The 18356-nt window shown below is 42.3% G+C and overlaps 1 protein-coding gene across 3 annotated transcripts in view; it reads left to right on the plus strand.

The window, feature by feature from the left end:
• ccdc50a (coiled-coil domain containing 50a) overlaps positions 1 to 18356 on the plus strand; it is a 144941-nt gene that overhangs the window by 111354 nt on the left and 15231 nt on the right. For all 3 annotated transcript variants that reach the window (XM_059961192.1, XM_059961195.1, XM_059961193.1), the window contains one exon: positions 5056 to 5135. In XM_059961192.1, the coding sequence (XP_059817175.1) occupies positions 5056 to 5135 (80 nt within the window). The remainder of the gene's footprint in view (positions 1 to 5055; positions 5136 to 18356) is intronic.

Here is an 18356-nt window from a genome sequence, read left to right on the forward strand (position 1 = left end):
CAAATTTATAGATGGTATTTGATCTATGTCTAGCCACACAGTCATGGGTATATAGAGAGTAGAGCAGTGGTCTAAGCACACACCCCTGAAGTGCACCAGTGTTGATTGTCAGTGAAGAGGAGATGTTATCACCAATCCGCACAGATCGAGGATTGAGGATCCAATTGCAGAGGAAGGTACAGAGGCCCAGGTCCTGTAACTTCTGAGTCAGGATTGTGAGATTGATGGTATTGAATGCTGAGCTATAGTCGATGAACAGCATCCTGACATACGTGTTTGTGTTGTCCAGGTGGTCTAAAGCTGTGTGAAGAGCCATTGAGATTGCATCTACAGCTGACCTATTGTGGCGATAGGCAAATTGCAATGGGTTCATGTCATGACCAACCTCCCAAAAGCATTTAATCACTATAGATGTGGGTGCTACTGTGCGATAGTCCTTAAGGCAGCTCACATTATTCTTTTTAGGCACTGGTATAATTGTTGCCTTTTTGAAGCAGGTGGAAACTTCCGCCCATAGCAATGAGAGGTTGAAAATGTCCTTGAGTATTCCCGCCAGTTGGTTGGCACAAGTTTTCAGAGCCTTACCAGGTATTCCATCAAGACCTTCCTGCTTGCCAGGGTTCACTGTCTTTAAGGACAGCCTAACATTGGCCTCTGAGACAGAGATCACAGGGTCGTCAGGTGCAGAAAGGATCTTCACAGCTGCAGCTGTACTCCCCCTTTCGAAGCGGTCATAGAAGGCGTTGAGTTCATTTGGTAGTGAAGCATCATTGCCATTCATACGATTGGGTTTTGTTTTTAAGAAGTAATATCTTGGAAACACTGCCAGCGTTATCATACATTTGATGTCACATACCTGGTTTTCTGGTGCAGGCCTGGGTTACCAGACTTGAATGCCACAGATCTGGCCTTCAGCAGACGATGTACCTCCTGGTTCATCCACGACTTCTGGTTTGTGAATGTACAGTAAGTCTTTGTAGGCACACTCTCATCCACTTTTAATGAAGTCGGTAACAACTGCAGCATACTCATCCAGATTCGAAGATGAATCCCTGAATGCCCATCTGCATAGAGTGCTGTTGCAGGAAAGCAGCAGCCATCATCAAGTGACCCCAACAACACAGGACATGCTCCCTTTTTGCTGCTGTCATCAGGAAGCCTCAGGGCCCACTACCAGGTTCAAGAACAGTTATTACCCCTCAATGATCAGGCTTTTGAACCAGAGGGGATAACTTCAATCAATTTCACTCACCCCAGCACTGAACTGTTCCCACAAATTGTGGAATACATTCAAGGATTCTTCATCTCATGATCTCAATATTTATTGCTTGCTTGCTTGTTTGTTTATTTACTTACTCATTCGGTATTTCTGTAAAATTGTTGTCTCTTGCATGTTGGTTGTTTGTCTGATCTGTTGGGTGTGGTCTTTCCTTGATTCTGTTGTGTTTCTTGTCTTTACTGGGTATGCCCACAAGATAAAGAATCTGAGGGTTATATGGGACATATACTATTTGTACTTTGATAATAAATTTACTTTCAACTTTTGAGGCATATGAATACAATACACAAAACTCTGGAAGAACTCAACAGGTCAGGCAGTATCTATAGAAATTAATAAACAGTTGATATTTCAGGCCGATACCCTTCATTAGGACAGGAAAGGAAGGAGGAAGATGCCAGAATAAGCTGTGGAGGGAGGGGAAATGGTTACTGTACCCTGTTAAATTCTCAGGGGCATTGCATTTCTGCAGCATAGTGGGCAATGGGAACTCTGTTCACTGAGTTCATTTGGTTCGTCCAAGACAGATCAATGGACTTCAGAGTATTAAGGAACCATGGGTTACCAGCATGGAGCACAGTGGTCAATCAGAAATTGAAGAGATTTGGCATGTCAACAAATACACTCAAAAGCTTCTACAGTTGTACTGTGGAGAGCATTCTGACAGGCTGCATCACTGTCTGGTATAGAGTGCCTACTGTACAGGACCAAAAGAAGCTGCAGAAGGTTGTAAATCTAGTCAGCTCCATCTTGGGTACTAGCCTACAAAGAACCCAGGACATCTTATATGTTACATGGTTATATATCTTTAGGGAGCGCTGTCTCAGAAAGGCAGCGTCCATTATTAAGGACCCCCAGCACCCAGGGCATGCCCTTTTCTCACTGTTACCATCAGGTAGGAGGTACAGAAGCCTGAAGGCACACCCTCAGCGATTCAGGAACAGCTTCTTCCCCTCTGCCATCCGATTCCTAAATGGACATTGAACCCTTGAACACTATCTCAACTTTTTTTAATATACAGTGTTCATGTTTTGCATGTTTTTAATCTATTCAATATACATAATTGATTTACTTGTTTATTTATTATTATTTTTATATTTTTTCTCTCTCTGCTAGATTATATATTGCATTGAACTGCTGCTGCTAAGTTAACAAATTTCATGTCACATGCCAGTGATAATAAACCTGATTCTGATTGTGATGAATGGTGGAGTGACCTCAAATTTGCCTATTCCAGTTTCTACTTCATGCATTCTTGTTTGTTGTTATGCAGGCAGTCAGACGTTAAGATATAATAACCTTTGATGCCCTTAGTAATTACCTATGACCCTCTGTTTTAAACATATCCAGTGCTGGCCTCCATGGCCGTCTGTGGCAATGAATGGTTATGAGTAGAAGGCAGGAGAATGGGGTTGACGGAAAATAAAACCACCATGATAGAATGCCAGAACAGACTCGATGGGCCAAATGGCCTAATTCTGGTCCTATGTCGTATGGTCGTATAAAGCCTCAGCATTACATCCTTAGGAGGATCTAGGAGGCAAATCGTGCAACATTCACTGAAGGATGCAAACACACGGAAATCTACAGGTGCTGGAAATTCAAGCGACACACACAAAATGCTGGTGGAATGCAGCAGGCCAGGCAGCATCTATAGAAGGATGTACAGAACCATCGACAGTGCTTCTTCCTATAGATGCTGCCTGGCCTGCTGCGTTCCACCAGCATTTTGTGTGTGTCACTATTCACAGAAGGAGCAGGGTTGCCACCCAGCAGTGCGGGCCTGTGCTAGCTTGCCTGCTAAGTGACACAACTGTCTTGAGCCTTCAGTTTCATGCATGGTTTAGGATGATTAATGTTAACAGGTTAAACTTCAATCTTGTGGTTCTTGGGTGGAGACTACTGCTGAGATAATTAGCCAAATCCCACACTCTGTTTCTTGGTATTTGATGTAATCAGACTGTTGGTGCATTGCACATCGGACACAGTAGTTCTCATTAATGTTTCCTTATTTCCTCCTGATTATAAAGTGTAAAGTAAGTTTATTATCAAAGTACATATATGTCACCACATATGATCCTGATTCGTTTTCTTGTAGGCATACTTAGAAACCCAATAGAGTCGATGAAAGATCACACCAAACAGGACAAGTAATCAATATTGAAAAGACAACAAACTGTGCAAATAGAAAAGGAAAGGGAAAATACATAATAATAATGAATAAGCAATAAACATCAAGAACATGAGCTGAAGAGTCCTTAAAATTGAACCCGTAGGTCGCAGATATAGTTGAGTGTTGTGGTGAGTGAAATTGATTGAAGTTATCCCCTCTGGTTAAAGAGCCTGATTGTTGAGGGGTAATGACTGTTCCTGAAACTGATGGCATGGGACCTGAGGGTCCAGTACATTGGGTGTTTGACGGTCTGTTTTTTTAACTGGTTCTATTTGGTTCCTTTGTTTTGTGGCTGCCCTTAAGGAGATGAATCTCGAGGTGTATGTGGTATACATACTTTGATATTAAATGTACTTTGAACATTCAAACATCGAAGCATATAGTGGAATCCTTTAATTGTGTTATAGACTAAAACAGTCCGAGGACCTGCAAGTGTCGCCGTGCTTCTGGCAGCAAAATAGCATGCTCCCAACCTACGAACCATAACCTGTACATTTTTGGAGTGTGGGGGGAGTTTGGAGCTCCCAGTAGAAACCACACTGTCAAAAGAAGAATGTACAAACTCCATACCGACAGTGGTATGAACTGAGCTCTGATCACTGCAAAGTACACTACCATGCTGCCCTCTACACTATCAACCTGCTACATGTACCGTGGAGGGCAACCTGGTTGCATCACGCTCTGGTATGGAGGGGCCACAGCAAAGGATCGGAAAAAAGCTGCAGAAAGTTGTAAACTCAGCCAGCTCCATCACGGGCACTGGCTCCCCGGCGTCATGGACACCTTCATAAGGCGACATACACAAAGTGCTGGAGGAATTGAGCAGGTCAACAACGTGTATGGAAATGTATAAACAGTCGATGTTTTGGGCTGAGACCCTTCATCAGGACGAGCTGTTTCTTGGCCTGAAATGTCGACTGTTTAATCATCTCCATAGAAGCAACCTGACCTCCTGAGCTCCTCCAGTATTTTCTGTATGTTGCTCTGGATTTCCAATATCTGCAGACTTTTGCAACTTTACCTTCAAAAGACAATGCCTAAAAAAAGGTGGCATCCATCGTTAAGGACCCCCATCACCCAGGACATGCTCTCTTCTCATTGCTACCATCAAAGAGGAGATACAGGAGCCTGAAGACACACACTCAATGTTTCAAAAACCACTTCTTCCCTTCCACCATCAGATTTCTAAATGTACGATGAATCCATGTACACTACCTCACTAGTTTTTTTTTTAACTCTGTTTTTGCACTAATAATTTAATTTTATGTTTATGTGTGTACATTTATATATTCATTTGTATCTTCTGTATATTTATGGCAGAGGTTGATATATTATGGATTGGTCAGGGCATGAAGGGATGTGGGGTGGAAGACAGGAGATTGGGGCTGAGAGGAAAAACCGATCAGCCATGATGAAATGGAGGAGCAGACTCGATGGGTTGGGTGGCCTAGTCCTTTACATTACGATCTTTAAATATATATCTTACTGTAATGTTTATTTTAATTATGTATCACAATGTACTGCTGCTACAAAACAGCAAATTTTACAACATATGCCAGAGATTTTCAAACCTGATTCTAATATTTTTATCTTCTCCGTATAGTATGACGGCAGTGAGTATGCCAGAGCCAGACCACGGGATGAGCTGGAATCGCTAACGGGGAAACCTGAACGACCAGCAAGGTAAAAACAAGGACAACTCTTTAATAGAAGATGGAACAGTACAGCACAGGAACCGGCCCTTTGCCCACAATGTTGTGCTGTTCCAGTTAAATTAGTATTCAAGTGACCAACTAAACTAATCTCCTCTGCCTACACAATGTCCATATCCTTCCTTTTGCCTATCAAAACTTCTCTTGAAAGTCTCTAATGTTTCTGCCTCTACCACCTCCCCAGACAGCACATTCCAGACACCCACCACTCTGTGTGTAAACAAAAACTTGCCCTTCACATCTCCTTTGGAATTACTCCCTCTAACCTTAAATGCACACCCTCAGGTATTAGACATTTCAACCTTGGGAAAAGGTACTGTATTTCTACTCTAACTATGCCTGTCATAATCTTATAAACCTCTTATCATATCTCTCCTCAATGTCTGGTGCTCCAAAGACAACAACTCAAGTTTGTCTCACATCTCATTGTAGCACATCCCCTCTAATCCAGGCAGCATTCTCCGCAAAGCCTCGACATCCTTCCTGTAATGGGGCGACCAGAACTGTAGGCAATACTCCAGATGTGGCCGAACTGGAGTTTTATAAAGATGCATTTTCTAAAAGCAGTTTTATAATCTTGTGTAATGTTCATCTTCATCTTTCCTGAATGTGAGGGCTACTCTTGGTGATGTTTCTCTGAAGACTGCCTATATCTGTCTGTATGTCATTGTCAAGCACGCTCAAATGTCAGCATCACAATGCAAACTTATGAACACATTGAGATTCTGCAGATGCAGGAAATCCAGAGTAACACACAAGATGTTGGAAGAACTCTGCGGTTCAGACAGCATCTATGGAGAGGATTAAACAGGCAGCATTTCTGACTGAGACCCTTCATCTGGACTGGAAAGGAGGAGGGAAGAAGCCAGAATAAGAACTAGGTGATAGGTGAAGCTATGTGTGAGGGACAGGAGGGTATGAAGTAAGAGGTGATAGGTGGGAAAGGTAGGAGAGGAGAGTGGGAGAAAGGGAAAGAGGAGGGGCACCACTGGAAGGTGATAAGCGGGTGAGGAGAAAAGGTAAGAGGCAAGTGTGGGGAATTGAAGAAGAGTGAAGAGAGAGGTGGAAAACAGTTCTGAAAATTAGAGAAATTGATGTTTGTGCTTTTAGATTAGAAGCTACCTAGTTGGAAATTGTGTTACAGTGCTAACCTGTCTTGTGTTGGGAAGTAGGCATGGCTTTGTGTTGCATTGTCACCTCAGATTGCTTCTGACAACCAAGTCCAGCTCTTGGCCTTCACATGTAGCTTAACTACAAAGCCCGGTGGACTTTTCTACTGACAGGAGAAGGGGCAAAGGTGGGTTACTGATGTCTTAAAACCAGTCACTTCGAGCAAATAGGCTTGCAGCTCAGCTAGGAGAAGGAATCTTTGGGTTCATCAGATGCGAGGAGAGGGGGAGCTTGCTATGGGCAACAGCTTGCTCTCCATACCGTACCGCCCAGGCTTTCATATCTAGACTGCTAGGATACAATATCCAGGGCCAACTCTGACCAACAGAGTTGGTCTCACCTTTACTGAGGTCATGTAACTTTTCAGGAACTTTCAATTGGACCTTTAATTTTTAACCTAATTTAATTTGTTTAGCACAACATTGCGGGCCGAAGGGCCTGTTCCTGTGCTATACTGATATATGTTCTAATTAACAACCTCACAATTAATGTCAACAAAACTAAGAAGCTAATTGTTGACTTCATAAAAGGGATGTTTGCAGATCACGTACCAATTCATGCTGGTGGGTCAGAGGTGGAGAGAATAAGCAACTCAGATTTCTGGGTGTTAGCGGATTGGCTGAACTGTCTCATTAAAGACCTTTTTCGGCCCAGCACAACATACCTCTGCTTTCTTAGAAGTTTAAGGAGGTTTGGCATATCAGCAAATATTCCAAATTCTAGCAGATGCATTGTTGAAAGTATACAGACTGCTTGTTTTGTGTGTGTTGATTGCAATTTACTTTTGTCAGAGGGTGGTGAATCTATGGAGTTCATAACCACAGACTTCTGTGGAGGCCAAGTCATTGAGTACATTTAAAATGGAGGTTGATAGGTTCTTGACCAGTCAGTGCGTCAAAGGTTACAGGGAGAGGGCAGGAAAATAGGGTTGAGAGGGATAATAAATCACTCATGCTGGAATGATGGAACAGACTCGATGGGCAGAATAGCTTAAGTCTGCTCCTATGTTTTATAGTCTTATAACGAGGTAGATTGTGAGGCCAAGAGTCTGTGTTGCCTGTGCTGCAGGCAATATTTTCTTTGTATTATACCTCGCCATACTTGTGCAAGACATTAAACTCTACTTCATTTGACTTCTCCCTCCCTGTCACACAAAGCTAACTACTGCCCTGTTAGCAAAAGTTCTCAACACCATTGGCTTTTTTTCTTTAATATTACAAATTCCTCGCACTAGTGTTTTTTTTTAACTAAACTAAGTCTATGTTTTTGTTGTTTGCCCATGCACCTATTGGATTTTTATATTTATAATCCAAGGTTCAGAGGTCAATAAAGAGGCACAAAACTTGATGCTTCACAATTGTTTTATTAGCAAAGACAATTGAAAAAGGACAGTTGCAGAGGGCTTGTAGAGAAAGGGGAACAAGAAGCAAGGACTAAAAAGCATAATGAGAATAGAAAGAAAAAATAAAGGTGGTGAGTTTTTGCATTCAGCTCTTTTTATACCAAAGAAGCATTCCATTCAAATTTTTAGATAAGAGTTAACCAGTCAGATATCCCTATTCAAGTAATGCAATACCAAGTGAAGCTTCCAGCTCATATAAACCTAAACACTGGGGACACTGAACAATTGCTTATACATTCTGTGACCACCAGAAAACATGCTGAACAGTTACATGTTTATAAGTAGTTATAAAAAATGCCAGCAGACACAAGTTGTTAAGCTGCAAAGAAAATAACAATTTTACAACACACTCTTAATGAAATAACAAAGGATCAGTTAAAGATCACTGCCCTGTTTGCCCCATCACATTCACATTCTGATTCATTTATTTATCACATGTACATCATGACATGATGACATTAATGACATGAAGTATGTCGTTAATGTCACCAACTAACACACCTAAAGATATGCTGGAATCCACCTACAGTCTGAAGAAATCCACAACATAGAACATTCCAGCACAGTGCAGAATGTGCCCCAGTGGTCTTTTAACCCACTTCAAGATCAATGTAACCCTTCCCTCCCACATCGCCCTTTGTTTTTCTATTCTTTATGTGCCTACCTAAGAGTCTTGTAAATGTCCCTAATGTATTTGCCTCTACCACCACGATGCACCACACATCCATCACTCCGTGTTAAAGTAACTTATCTCTAACACCCCCCCCCCCCCGTACTTTCCTCCAATTGTCCTAATGGCTAACTGTATTGGCCATAATATTAATAAACACTCAAGTTACACAGTATTACCACAGTTCTGTGGTTAAGAAGACGTATAGTGTATTGGCCTTCATCAATCATGGAATTGAATTCAGGAGCTGAGAGGTAACGTTGCATTTATATAGGCCCTGGTCAGATCCCACTTGGAGTACTGTGCTCAGCTCCGGTCATCTCTACAGGAAGGATGTAGAGGCCATAGAAAGGGTGCAGAGGAGATTTACAAGGATGTTGCCTGGATTGGGGAGCATGCCTTATGAGAATAGGTTGAGTGAACTCAGCCTTTTCTCCTTGGAGCAACAGAGGATGAGAGGTGACCTGATAGAGGTGTATAAGATGATGAGAGGCATTGATCCTGTGGATAGTCAGAGGCTTTTTCCCAGGGCTGAAATGGTTGCCATAAGAAGACATAGTTTTAAGGTGCTGGGGAGTCGGTAAGGAGGAGATGTCAGGGGTAAGTTTTTTTACTCAGAGAGTGGTGAATGTGTGGAATGGGCTGCTGGCAATGGTGGTAGAGGTGACAACAATAGGGTTTTTTAAGAGACTTTTAGATAGGTACATGGAACTTAGAAAAATATAGGTAAGAAAAATATAGCTTAGAAAAATATAGGTAAGCCTAGCAATTTCTAAGGTAGGGACATGTTCGGCACAAGTTTGTGGGCCAAAGGGCCTGTATTGTGCTGTAGGTTTTCTATGTTTCTATAAGTTTGCTCTTGAAGGGTTAAGGCAGCAGGAGTGGAAAGTTACACCTTTCAAACTGGCTGGTCCAGTATTGCCAGTTCCCCAAGGATTATATTTGGCAGCTAAATTTAATTTGTAGAAGCAACCTAGGCAATAAGCCACATTCATATCATGGTTTGAGCAGCCAAAAGCCTTTGTTTGTGTATCATGTTTCCTCTTGCCCACAGTAGGCACACAATTCTCCACAGCTCACTCTGTGGGAACGGGGTTAGAGAAAGAGCTGCGGCCTTTGAGGTCGGCCATGGATGTTGCGTTCCAGCTGTCTGTGTGAAATACAAGCCAGTGCAATGGGGTATGGAGAGCGGGTTGTTCTCCATGCAGCCAGTGAGTCTAAAGGAATGGCAGAGACCGATACAGTTTGACACCAACAGCATTACAGGAGTTGCCAGTCAGCACTGAACTCAATGTAGGAACTCCAGCTCTGGAAAAACTTGGTCTTTCTACCCTTCATCCTAACAGGAATATACTGCCCAAAGTCATGCTTTCTTTTCACTTCTGCCATTTGGAAAGAGGTACAGGAGGCTCAGGTCTCACACCACCAGGTTAAGAACAGTTCTGACCCATCAACCATTAGGCTTTTGAATCAGAGGGGATAACTTCACTCACCCCATCTCTGCACAATCAATGGACTCACCTTTGAGGACTCTAAAAATTATAGAAACATAGAAAACCTACAGGACAATACAGGCCCTTCGGCCCACACTGCTATGCTGAACATGTACTTACTTTAGAAATTACCTAGGGTTACCCATAGCCCTCTATTTTTCTAAGAGTACCTATCCAACGGTCTCTTAAAAGACACTATTGTATCCACCTTCACCACCGTTGCCGGCAGGCCATTCCACGTGCTCACCACTCTCTGCATAAAAAGCTTACTCCTGACATCTCCTCTGTACCTACTTCCAAGCACCTTAAAACTATACCCTCTCATGTTAACCATTTCAGCCCTGGGAAAAGCCTCTGACAATCCACATGATCAATGCCTCTCATCATCTTATACACCTCTATCAGGTCACCTCTCATCCTCCGTCACTCCAAGGAGAAAAGGCCGAGTTTACTCAACCTATTCTTATAAGGCATGCTCCCCAATCCAGCCAAACTCCTTGTAAGTCTCCTCTGCACCCTTTCTATAGTTTCCACATCCTTCTTATAGTGAGGCGACCAGAACTGAGCACAGTACTCCAAGTGCGGTCTGACCAGGGTCTTATATAGCTGCAACATTACCTCTCAATTCTTGAGCTCAATCCCATGATTGATGAAGGTCATACACTGTATGTCTCCTTAACAACACAGTCAACCTGCTTTGAGTGTCCTATGGAGTCGTATCCCAAGATCCCTCTGATCCTCCACACTGCCAAGAGTCTGACCATTAATACTATATTCTGCCATCATATTGACCTATCAAAATGAACCACCTCACACTTATCTGAATTGAACTCCATCTGCCACTTCTCAGCCCAATTTTGCATCCTATCAGTGTCCCACTGTAACCTCTGACAGCCCTCCACACTATCCACAACACCTCCAACCTTTGTGTCATCGGCAAACTTACTAACCCATCCTTCCACTTCCTCATCCAGGTCATTTATAAAAATCACAAAGAGAAGGGGTCCCAGAACAGATCCCTGAGGCACAACACTGGTCCATGCAATATATGACCCATGTACAACCATTCTTTGCCTTCTGTGGGCAAGCCAGTTCTGGATCCACAAAGCAAGGTCCCCTTGGATCCCATGCCTCCTTACTTTCTCAATAAGCCTTGCATGGGGTACCTTATCAAATGACTTGCTGAATTCCATATACACTACATCTACTGCTCTACCTTCATCAATGTGTTTAGTCACATCCTCAAAAAATTCAGTCAGGTTCATAAGGCACAACCTGCCTTTGACAAAGCCATGCTGACTATTCCTAGTCATATTATGCCTTTCCAGATGTTCATAATTCCTGCCTCTCAGGATCTTCTCCATCAACTTACCAACTACTGAAGTAAGACTCACTGGTCCATAATTTCCTGGGCTATCTCTACTCCCTTTCTTGAATAAAGGAACAACATCCGCAACCTTCCAATTCTCCGGAACCTCTCCCGTCCCCATTGATGATGCAAAGATCATTGCCAGAGGATCAGCAATCTGCTCCCTTGCTTCCCATAGTAGCCTGGGGTATATCTTATCTGGTCCCAGTGACTTATCCAACTTGATGCTTTTCAAAAGCTCCTGCCCATCCTCTTACTTAATATCTATATGCTCAAGCTTTTCAGTCTGCTGTAAGTCATCCCTACAATCGCCAAGGTCCTTTTCCGTAGTGAAAACTGAAACAAAGTATTCATTAAGTACCTCTGCTATCCCTTCTGGTTCCACACACACTTTTCCACTGTCACACTTAATTGGTCCTATTCTCCCATGTTTTATCCTCTTGCTCTTCGCATACTTGTAGAATGTCTTGGGTTTTTCTTAATCCTGCTCGCCAAGGCCCTGTCATGGCTCCTCCTGGCCCTAATGTCATTTGTAAGCTCCATCCTGCTAGCCTTATAATTTTCTAGATCTCTATCATTACCTAGCTTTTGAACCTTTTGTAAGCTTTTCTTTTCTTCTTGACTAGATTTTCAACAGCCTTTGTACACCACAGTTCCTGTACCCTACCATCCCTTCCCTGTTTCATTGGAACGTACCTATACAGAATGCCGCACAAATATTCCCTAAACATTTGCCACATTTCTGCCATACATTTCCCTGCGAACATCTGCTCCCAATTTATACTTCCAAGCTCCTGCCTGATAGCTTCATATTTCCCTTTACTCCAATTAAACACTTTCCTAACTTGTCTGCTCCTATCTCTCTCCAATGCTATGATAAAGGAGATAGAATTATGATCAGTATCTCCAAAATGCTCTCCCACTGAGAGACCAGATACCTAACCAGGCTCATTTCCCAATACCAGATCAAGTACAGCCTCTCCTCTTTAGGCTTATTGTGTCAAGAAACCTTCCTGAACACACAAAACAAACTCCAACCCATCTAAACCACTCGCTGTAGGGAGATGCCAATCAATATTGAGGAAATTAAAATCTCCCACCACAACAACCTTGATATTATTGTAAATTTCCAGTATCTGTCTCCCTATCCATAATACTATTGGGTAGTCTATAAAAAGCACCCAGTAAAATTATTGACCCCTTCCTGTTCCTACATTCCACCCACAGAGACTCCGTAGACAATCCCTCCGTGACTTCCTCCTTTTCTGCAGCCATGACACTATCTCTGATCAACGGTGCCACGCCCCCACCTCTTTTGCCTCCCTCCCTGTCCTTTCTGAAACATCTAAAGCCTGGCACTCTTAAGTAATCATTCCTGCCCCTGTGCCATCCAAGTCTCTGTGATGGCCACAACATCATAGCTCCAACTACTGATCCACGCTCTAAGCTCATCTGCTTTCTTCACAACACTCCTTGCATCAAAATAGACACATCTCAGACCATCAGTCTGAGCGCGTCCATTCTCTATCACCTGCCTATCCTCCCTCTCACACTCTCTACAAACTTTTCTCTATATTTTTATGCAGAGAGTGGTAAGTTTTTTTACGCAGAGAGTGGTGAGTGCGTGGAATGGGCTGCCAGCGACGGTGGTGGAGGCAGATACGATAGTGTATGTTAAGGGACTCCTGGATAGGTACACGGAGCTTAGAAAAATAGAGGGCTATGGGTAACCCTAGGTAATTTCTAAGGTAGGGACATGTTCGACACAGCTTTGTGGGCCAAAGGGCCTGTATTGTGCTGTAGGTTTTCTATGTTTCTATTTGTGAGCCTCCATCTCTTCATTTTGGTTCCCACCCTCCAGCAATTCTAGTTTAAACTCTTCCCACTAGCCTTAGCAAACCTCCCTGCCAGGATATTGGTTCCTTGATATCATGTTCTCAATATCTATTGCTTATTTTTTTTGTTACTTTTTTCATCGATTCTGTTGTGCTTCTACTTGCTATGAACACCCGCAAGGAAAGGAATATCAGGGTGGTATATGGTACATACTGTGTATGTAGTTTGTTAATAAATTTACTTGAACTTTGAACTTTTTTTTAATTTTATTTTTGAACTTTGAACTTTTAAAAGCCTCCCACTTGCCAACTGTTTCTTTGCCTTTACGTGGAGTCACACAGTTGATCCCAGCTAGATCCTGCCGAATACCCTCAAAGTTGGCCTTTCTGTAGGTCAGAATATTAACCTTTGGTCTTGTTCTCCTTTTTCTATGACATTTGAAAATCCAAAAATGTAGAGAAGAATCCAAGTCAGATTCAGGTTTAATATCACTGACATATGTCATGAAATCTGTTGTTTTACAGCTGCGGTATGCCACAATACTTAATAATTTAAAAAACTATAAATTACAATAAGAAATATTTTAAAAATTAAATTGAATAAATAGTGCAAAATTAAATTAAGTAAGTTGTTGGGAAGAAGCTGTTCCTGAAACGTTGAGTGTGTGCCTTCAGGCTCCTGTAGCTCCTCCCTGATGGTGGCAATGAGAAGAGGGCATGTCCTGGTGATGGGAGTCCTTAATGATGATGCTGCCTTTTTGAGGCATCACCTTTTTTAAAAAGAATTGAAATTTATAGGAATATTCCCTAAGTTATAGGGAGAGGTTGTGTATGCTAAGATTTTATTCCTTGGATTGTAGCAGACAGATATTATGGACATGTATAGAATCATAAGGGTTATGGACAGGGTGAAAGTCTTTTCACAGAGAAGAGAAATCAAATATTAAAGGGCACAGTTTAGGAGGGAGTTTTTGCTACCTCCACTATACAAGTAGGGATGGTGTTACCTAATTGATGGCAGGATCAGATCTACAGCACATGTACCACTTTTTTTTTAAAAAAAGCTGTAAAGACTTTGCAAAAAGTCACTTACTGTACAGATGTGGAAGAAGGTCTTTTGTTTGGAAAGTGTTTTTGGCCTCAACACTAAGTGATGTGTATGATGTAAATCAAATGCTGAACATCAACCAGATAGCACCATTCCTACTGTAAAGTATGGTGGATGTAGTACCATGCTTTGAGGATGTTTTTCAGCAGCAGGGATTGGAAATATGGTCAGGGTTGGTGGGAAGATGAATGCTGCTAACTACAGAGAGGTCCTGCATAAAACCCTCCTGGCCTCTGCTAAAAAGCTTAAACTGGGGAGGAGGTTCGTCTTTCAGTAGGACAACGACCTGCACATTGCCAGAGCAACCATGAGTGGCTTCAAATGAAGAAAATTGGAGTACTTGAGTGGCCCAGTCAGAATGCTGACCTTAACCCAATTGACTATCTCTGGCAAGACCTCAAGATTGCTGTCCAATGCCGCTCCTCGATTAACCTGGCACAGCCTGGGCAATTGTGCAAATCTTGCTCCATCGTGTTGTGCAAAGCTAATAGGGACAACCTAGAAGACCACTGGCTGTGAGTGGTGGTTTAATTAAGTACAAAGCAAAGGGGGATGAGTACTTTTGAACTGCTGACGTTTCAGTTTTTGAAGTTTCACTTTCTCATGCTTTACAATTTTCCATGTTTTTTCGGCTCTACTCAAGGGTAAAAAAGAATCATGTGATTCACAAATGAAAAATACTGAGTTAAATTGATCAAAGTCCCAGTTTGTAACATTTATATGAGCAAGGGGTTGAGGAGTACGCTGATAATAGACTTATTTTGAACTTTGTGTAGAGTAGAGCAGGGGGATAAGCACACATCCTCAAAATCAAAATCAGGTTTATTATCGCCAGCATTTTGCATGAAATTTGTTGACTTAGCAGCAGCAGTTCAATGCAATACATAATGTAGAAAAAAAATAAGTAAATCAATTACAGTATGCGTATATTGAGTGGATTAAAAATCATGCAAAAACAGAAATAATATATATTTTAAAAGTGCAGTCGTGTCCAAGGGTTCAATGTCCATTTATAAATCAGATGGCAGAGGGGAAGAAGTTGTTCCTGAATCACCGAGTATGTTCCTTTGGGCTTCTGTACCTCCTACCTGATGGTAACAGTGAGAAAAGGGCATGCCCTGGGTGCTGGAGGTCCTTAATAATGGACGCTGTCTTTCTGAGACATTGCTCTTTGAAGATATCCTGGATACTTTGTAGGCTAGTACCCAAGATGGAGCCGACTAGATTTACAACCCTCTGCAGCTTCTTTCAGTCCAGTGCAGTAGCCCCTCACCCGCCTTACCAGACAGTGATGCAGCCTGTCAGAATGTTCTCCACGGTACATCTGTAGTAGGTTTTGAACAAATTTGTTGACATACCAAATCTCTTCAGTTCCTTATGGTGCACCTGTGCTGAGGGAGTTCATGGAAGAGATGGTGTTGCCAATCTGAACTGACTGGGATCAGCAAATGAGGAAATCAGGCATCCAGTTAAGGAGGTAGTGATGCCTATTGATTAGCTTTGAGCTATTGATAGTACTGAATGGCAAGCTGTAGTCAATGAAGAGCATCCAGATGTATGCATCTCCACTGCCCAGATGATCCAGGTTTGAGTGAAGAGCCAATGAGAAGGCATCTGCTGTTGAACCTTTGAGCCAAAAGGGGTGGATCCAAGTTGCGTATCAGACAGGATCATCACCAGCCTCTCAAAACACTCATCACAGTGGATGTAAATGCAGTTTGGCAATAGTCATCCAGGCAAGTTACCACATGCTTCTAACAGACCGGTATAATTTAAGCCTGCCAGACACAGGTGGGCACTGCAGTCTACCAAAGCAAGAGTTTAAAGATATCAGTGAACGCTCCAACCAGTTGATTGGCACAGGTCTTTAGTACGGCTAGATACCCCATCTGGGCTTGTTGCTTTCTGTGGGTTCACCCTCCTGAACGATGCTCTTATGTTGACCTCAGAGACTGAAATTACAGGTTGGGGCAGATAAGGGACTGTCTTTGTACAATACTTTTGATGATTGCATCCTTCAACTATTCATTTTAATTGCAATGTTCAAGATGAAAAACTTCAAATTCTTCATAGTTCCAAACTTGAAGTAGTGAAACCTTTGCATTTTCACTCATGGTCGTTTCTGGCATCTCCAAGCCTGAATGTTTGAAACCGCAGTGAGCAAAACAGCTCTGAATTGTTTTCATGCTTATTTCAAAGTCCTAAGTAAATTTATTATCTAAGTACATGTATGTCACCATATACTACCCTGAGAGTCATTTTCTTGCAGACATATATACTAAATACAAGAAACATAATGGAATCAGTGAAAGACCACACCCACCAGGACAGACAGGCACCAATGTGCAAAAAAACAACAAACAATGCAAATACAAAAAGAAAGAGATTTTTAAAAATAAATAAATAAACAAGCAATAAATATTGAGAACATGTGATGAAGAATCCTTGAAATTTCATCTGGTTCGGTGATAGGTGAGTCGAGTTATTCCCTCTGGTTCAAGAGCCTGATGGTTGAGGAGTAATAACTGTCCCTGAACCTGGAGGTGCAGGTCCTGAGGCTCCTGTACCTCCTTTCTGATGGCAGCAGTGAGAGGAGAGCCTGGCCTGGGTGGTGGGGGTCCTGAGGCTCCTGTACCTTCCTGATGGCAGCAGTGAGAGGAGAGCCTGGCCTGGGTGTTGGGAGTCCTGAGGCTCCTGTACCTCCTTCCTGATGGCAGCAGTGAGAGGTGAGCATGTCCTGAGTGATGATGGATGCTGTTTTCCTGTGACAGCATTCCTTGTAGATCTGTTCAGTAGTGTGTAGGGCTTCTCCCATGATGGACCAGAGTGTACCCACTAATTTTTGTAGGATTTTCCATACAAGGGTATTGGTATTTCCATACCAGGCTGTGATACAGCCAGTCACATATAATCCCCACCATACATCTATAGAAGTCTGTCAGAGCTTTAGATGATATGCAAAATCTTTGCAAACCTCTGAGAAAGCAGAGGCGCTGCCAAGCTTTCTTTGTGCCTCCTTCGTAATGGCACTTGTGCGCTGGACAGATCCTCTGAAATGATAATTCTGACAAATTTAAAATTGCTGACCCTCCACCTCTGATCGTCTGATGAGGACTGGCTCATGGACCTCAGTTTTCTCCTCCTGAAGTTAATAATCAGCTCCTTGGTCTTGCTGATATTGATTGAGAGGTTGTTGTTATGGCACCACTCAGCCAGATTTTCGGTCTCCCTCCTATATGCTGATTCATCATCACCTTTGATTCAGCCAAATTTCTCAACAACTATCAGTGACAAAGTTCACTGCTTTTTGAACACGAACACACACAATGGAAGCTATTTAGACTACTCACTCTAAGCACGATGTTGCGTATAATGGCCACACAAAAGAATACGACTGACGCTAGGCACATCATCATCATCGCCATCTGAGTGAAGAAGTTCCCCCTCATGTTCCCCCTAAACTTTTCACCCATAACCCATTACCTCTGGTTGTAGTTCCATCCAACCTCAGTGGAAAACTTTAAGCTCCATTGAGGTTATGTCCATTCTGTTCAGAATCTGTTGTTTGACTTAGAAACAGGCCCTTCGACCCGAAGTATCTTTGCTGCCCATCAATTCTATCTACACTAATCCATGTCCCTCTCCTGTTGGATCAAGTTCCTGCTGAGATGCCGCTTCAGTATTGTAAATGGGCCTATCATATACAGAGGAGCTTGTGATATTGCATGTTTTTCTACCTTGGTTAATTAACACAAAAAATAAATAATAATAATAATAAGTACTTTATTGATCCCAAGTGGAATTTTTTTCGTTACAGCAGCAATGTTGAAAAACACACTTAACTAATAATAAAGTACAGAATTAGAATAAAGTACAGAATTATAATGAACAGTGCTAATGAGCAATAATAAAGTGCAAAATAATAAAACAGAGACTATGTACTATGATGTGTGTTCTCCGGTTGCTCAGAGATTAACTGTTGTATATGCTTATGCATTTGGTAGGAAAGATTTCCTATAACGATCCTTGTGACAGTGGAGTTTGTTCGAAAAGGTGCTTCGCTGCTTATTCAGTCGGTCATGGAGAGGATGTGCCTGGTTGTCCATAATGGATAACAGTTTGTTTCACTACAACAGACTGGTGAA

Source organism: Hypanus sabinus, unplaced genomic scaffold, assembly GCF_030144855.1.
Source record: "Hypanus sabinus isolate sHypSab1 unplaced genomic scaffold, sHypSab1.hap1 scaffold_410, whole genome shotgun sequence".
In the NCBI taxonomy this organism is placed as follows: Eukaryota; Metazoa; Chordata; class Chondrichthyes; order Myliobatiformes; family Dasyatidae; genus Hypanus; species Hypanus sabinus.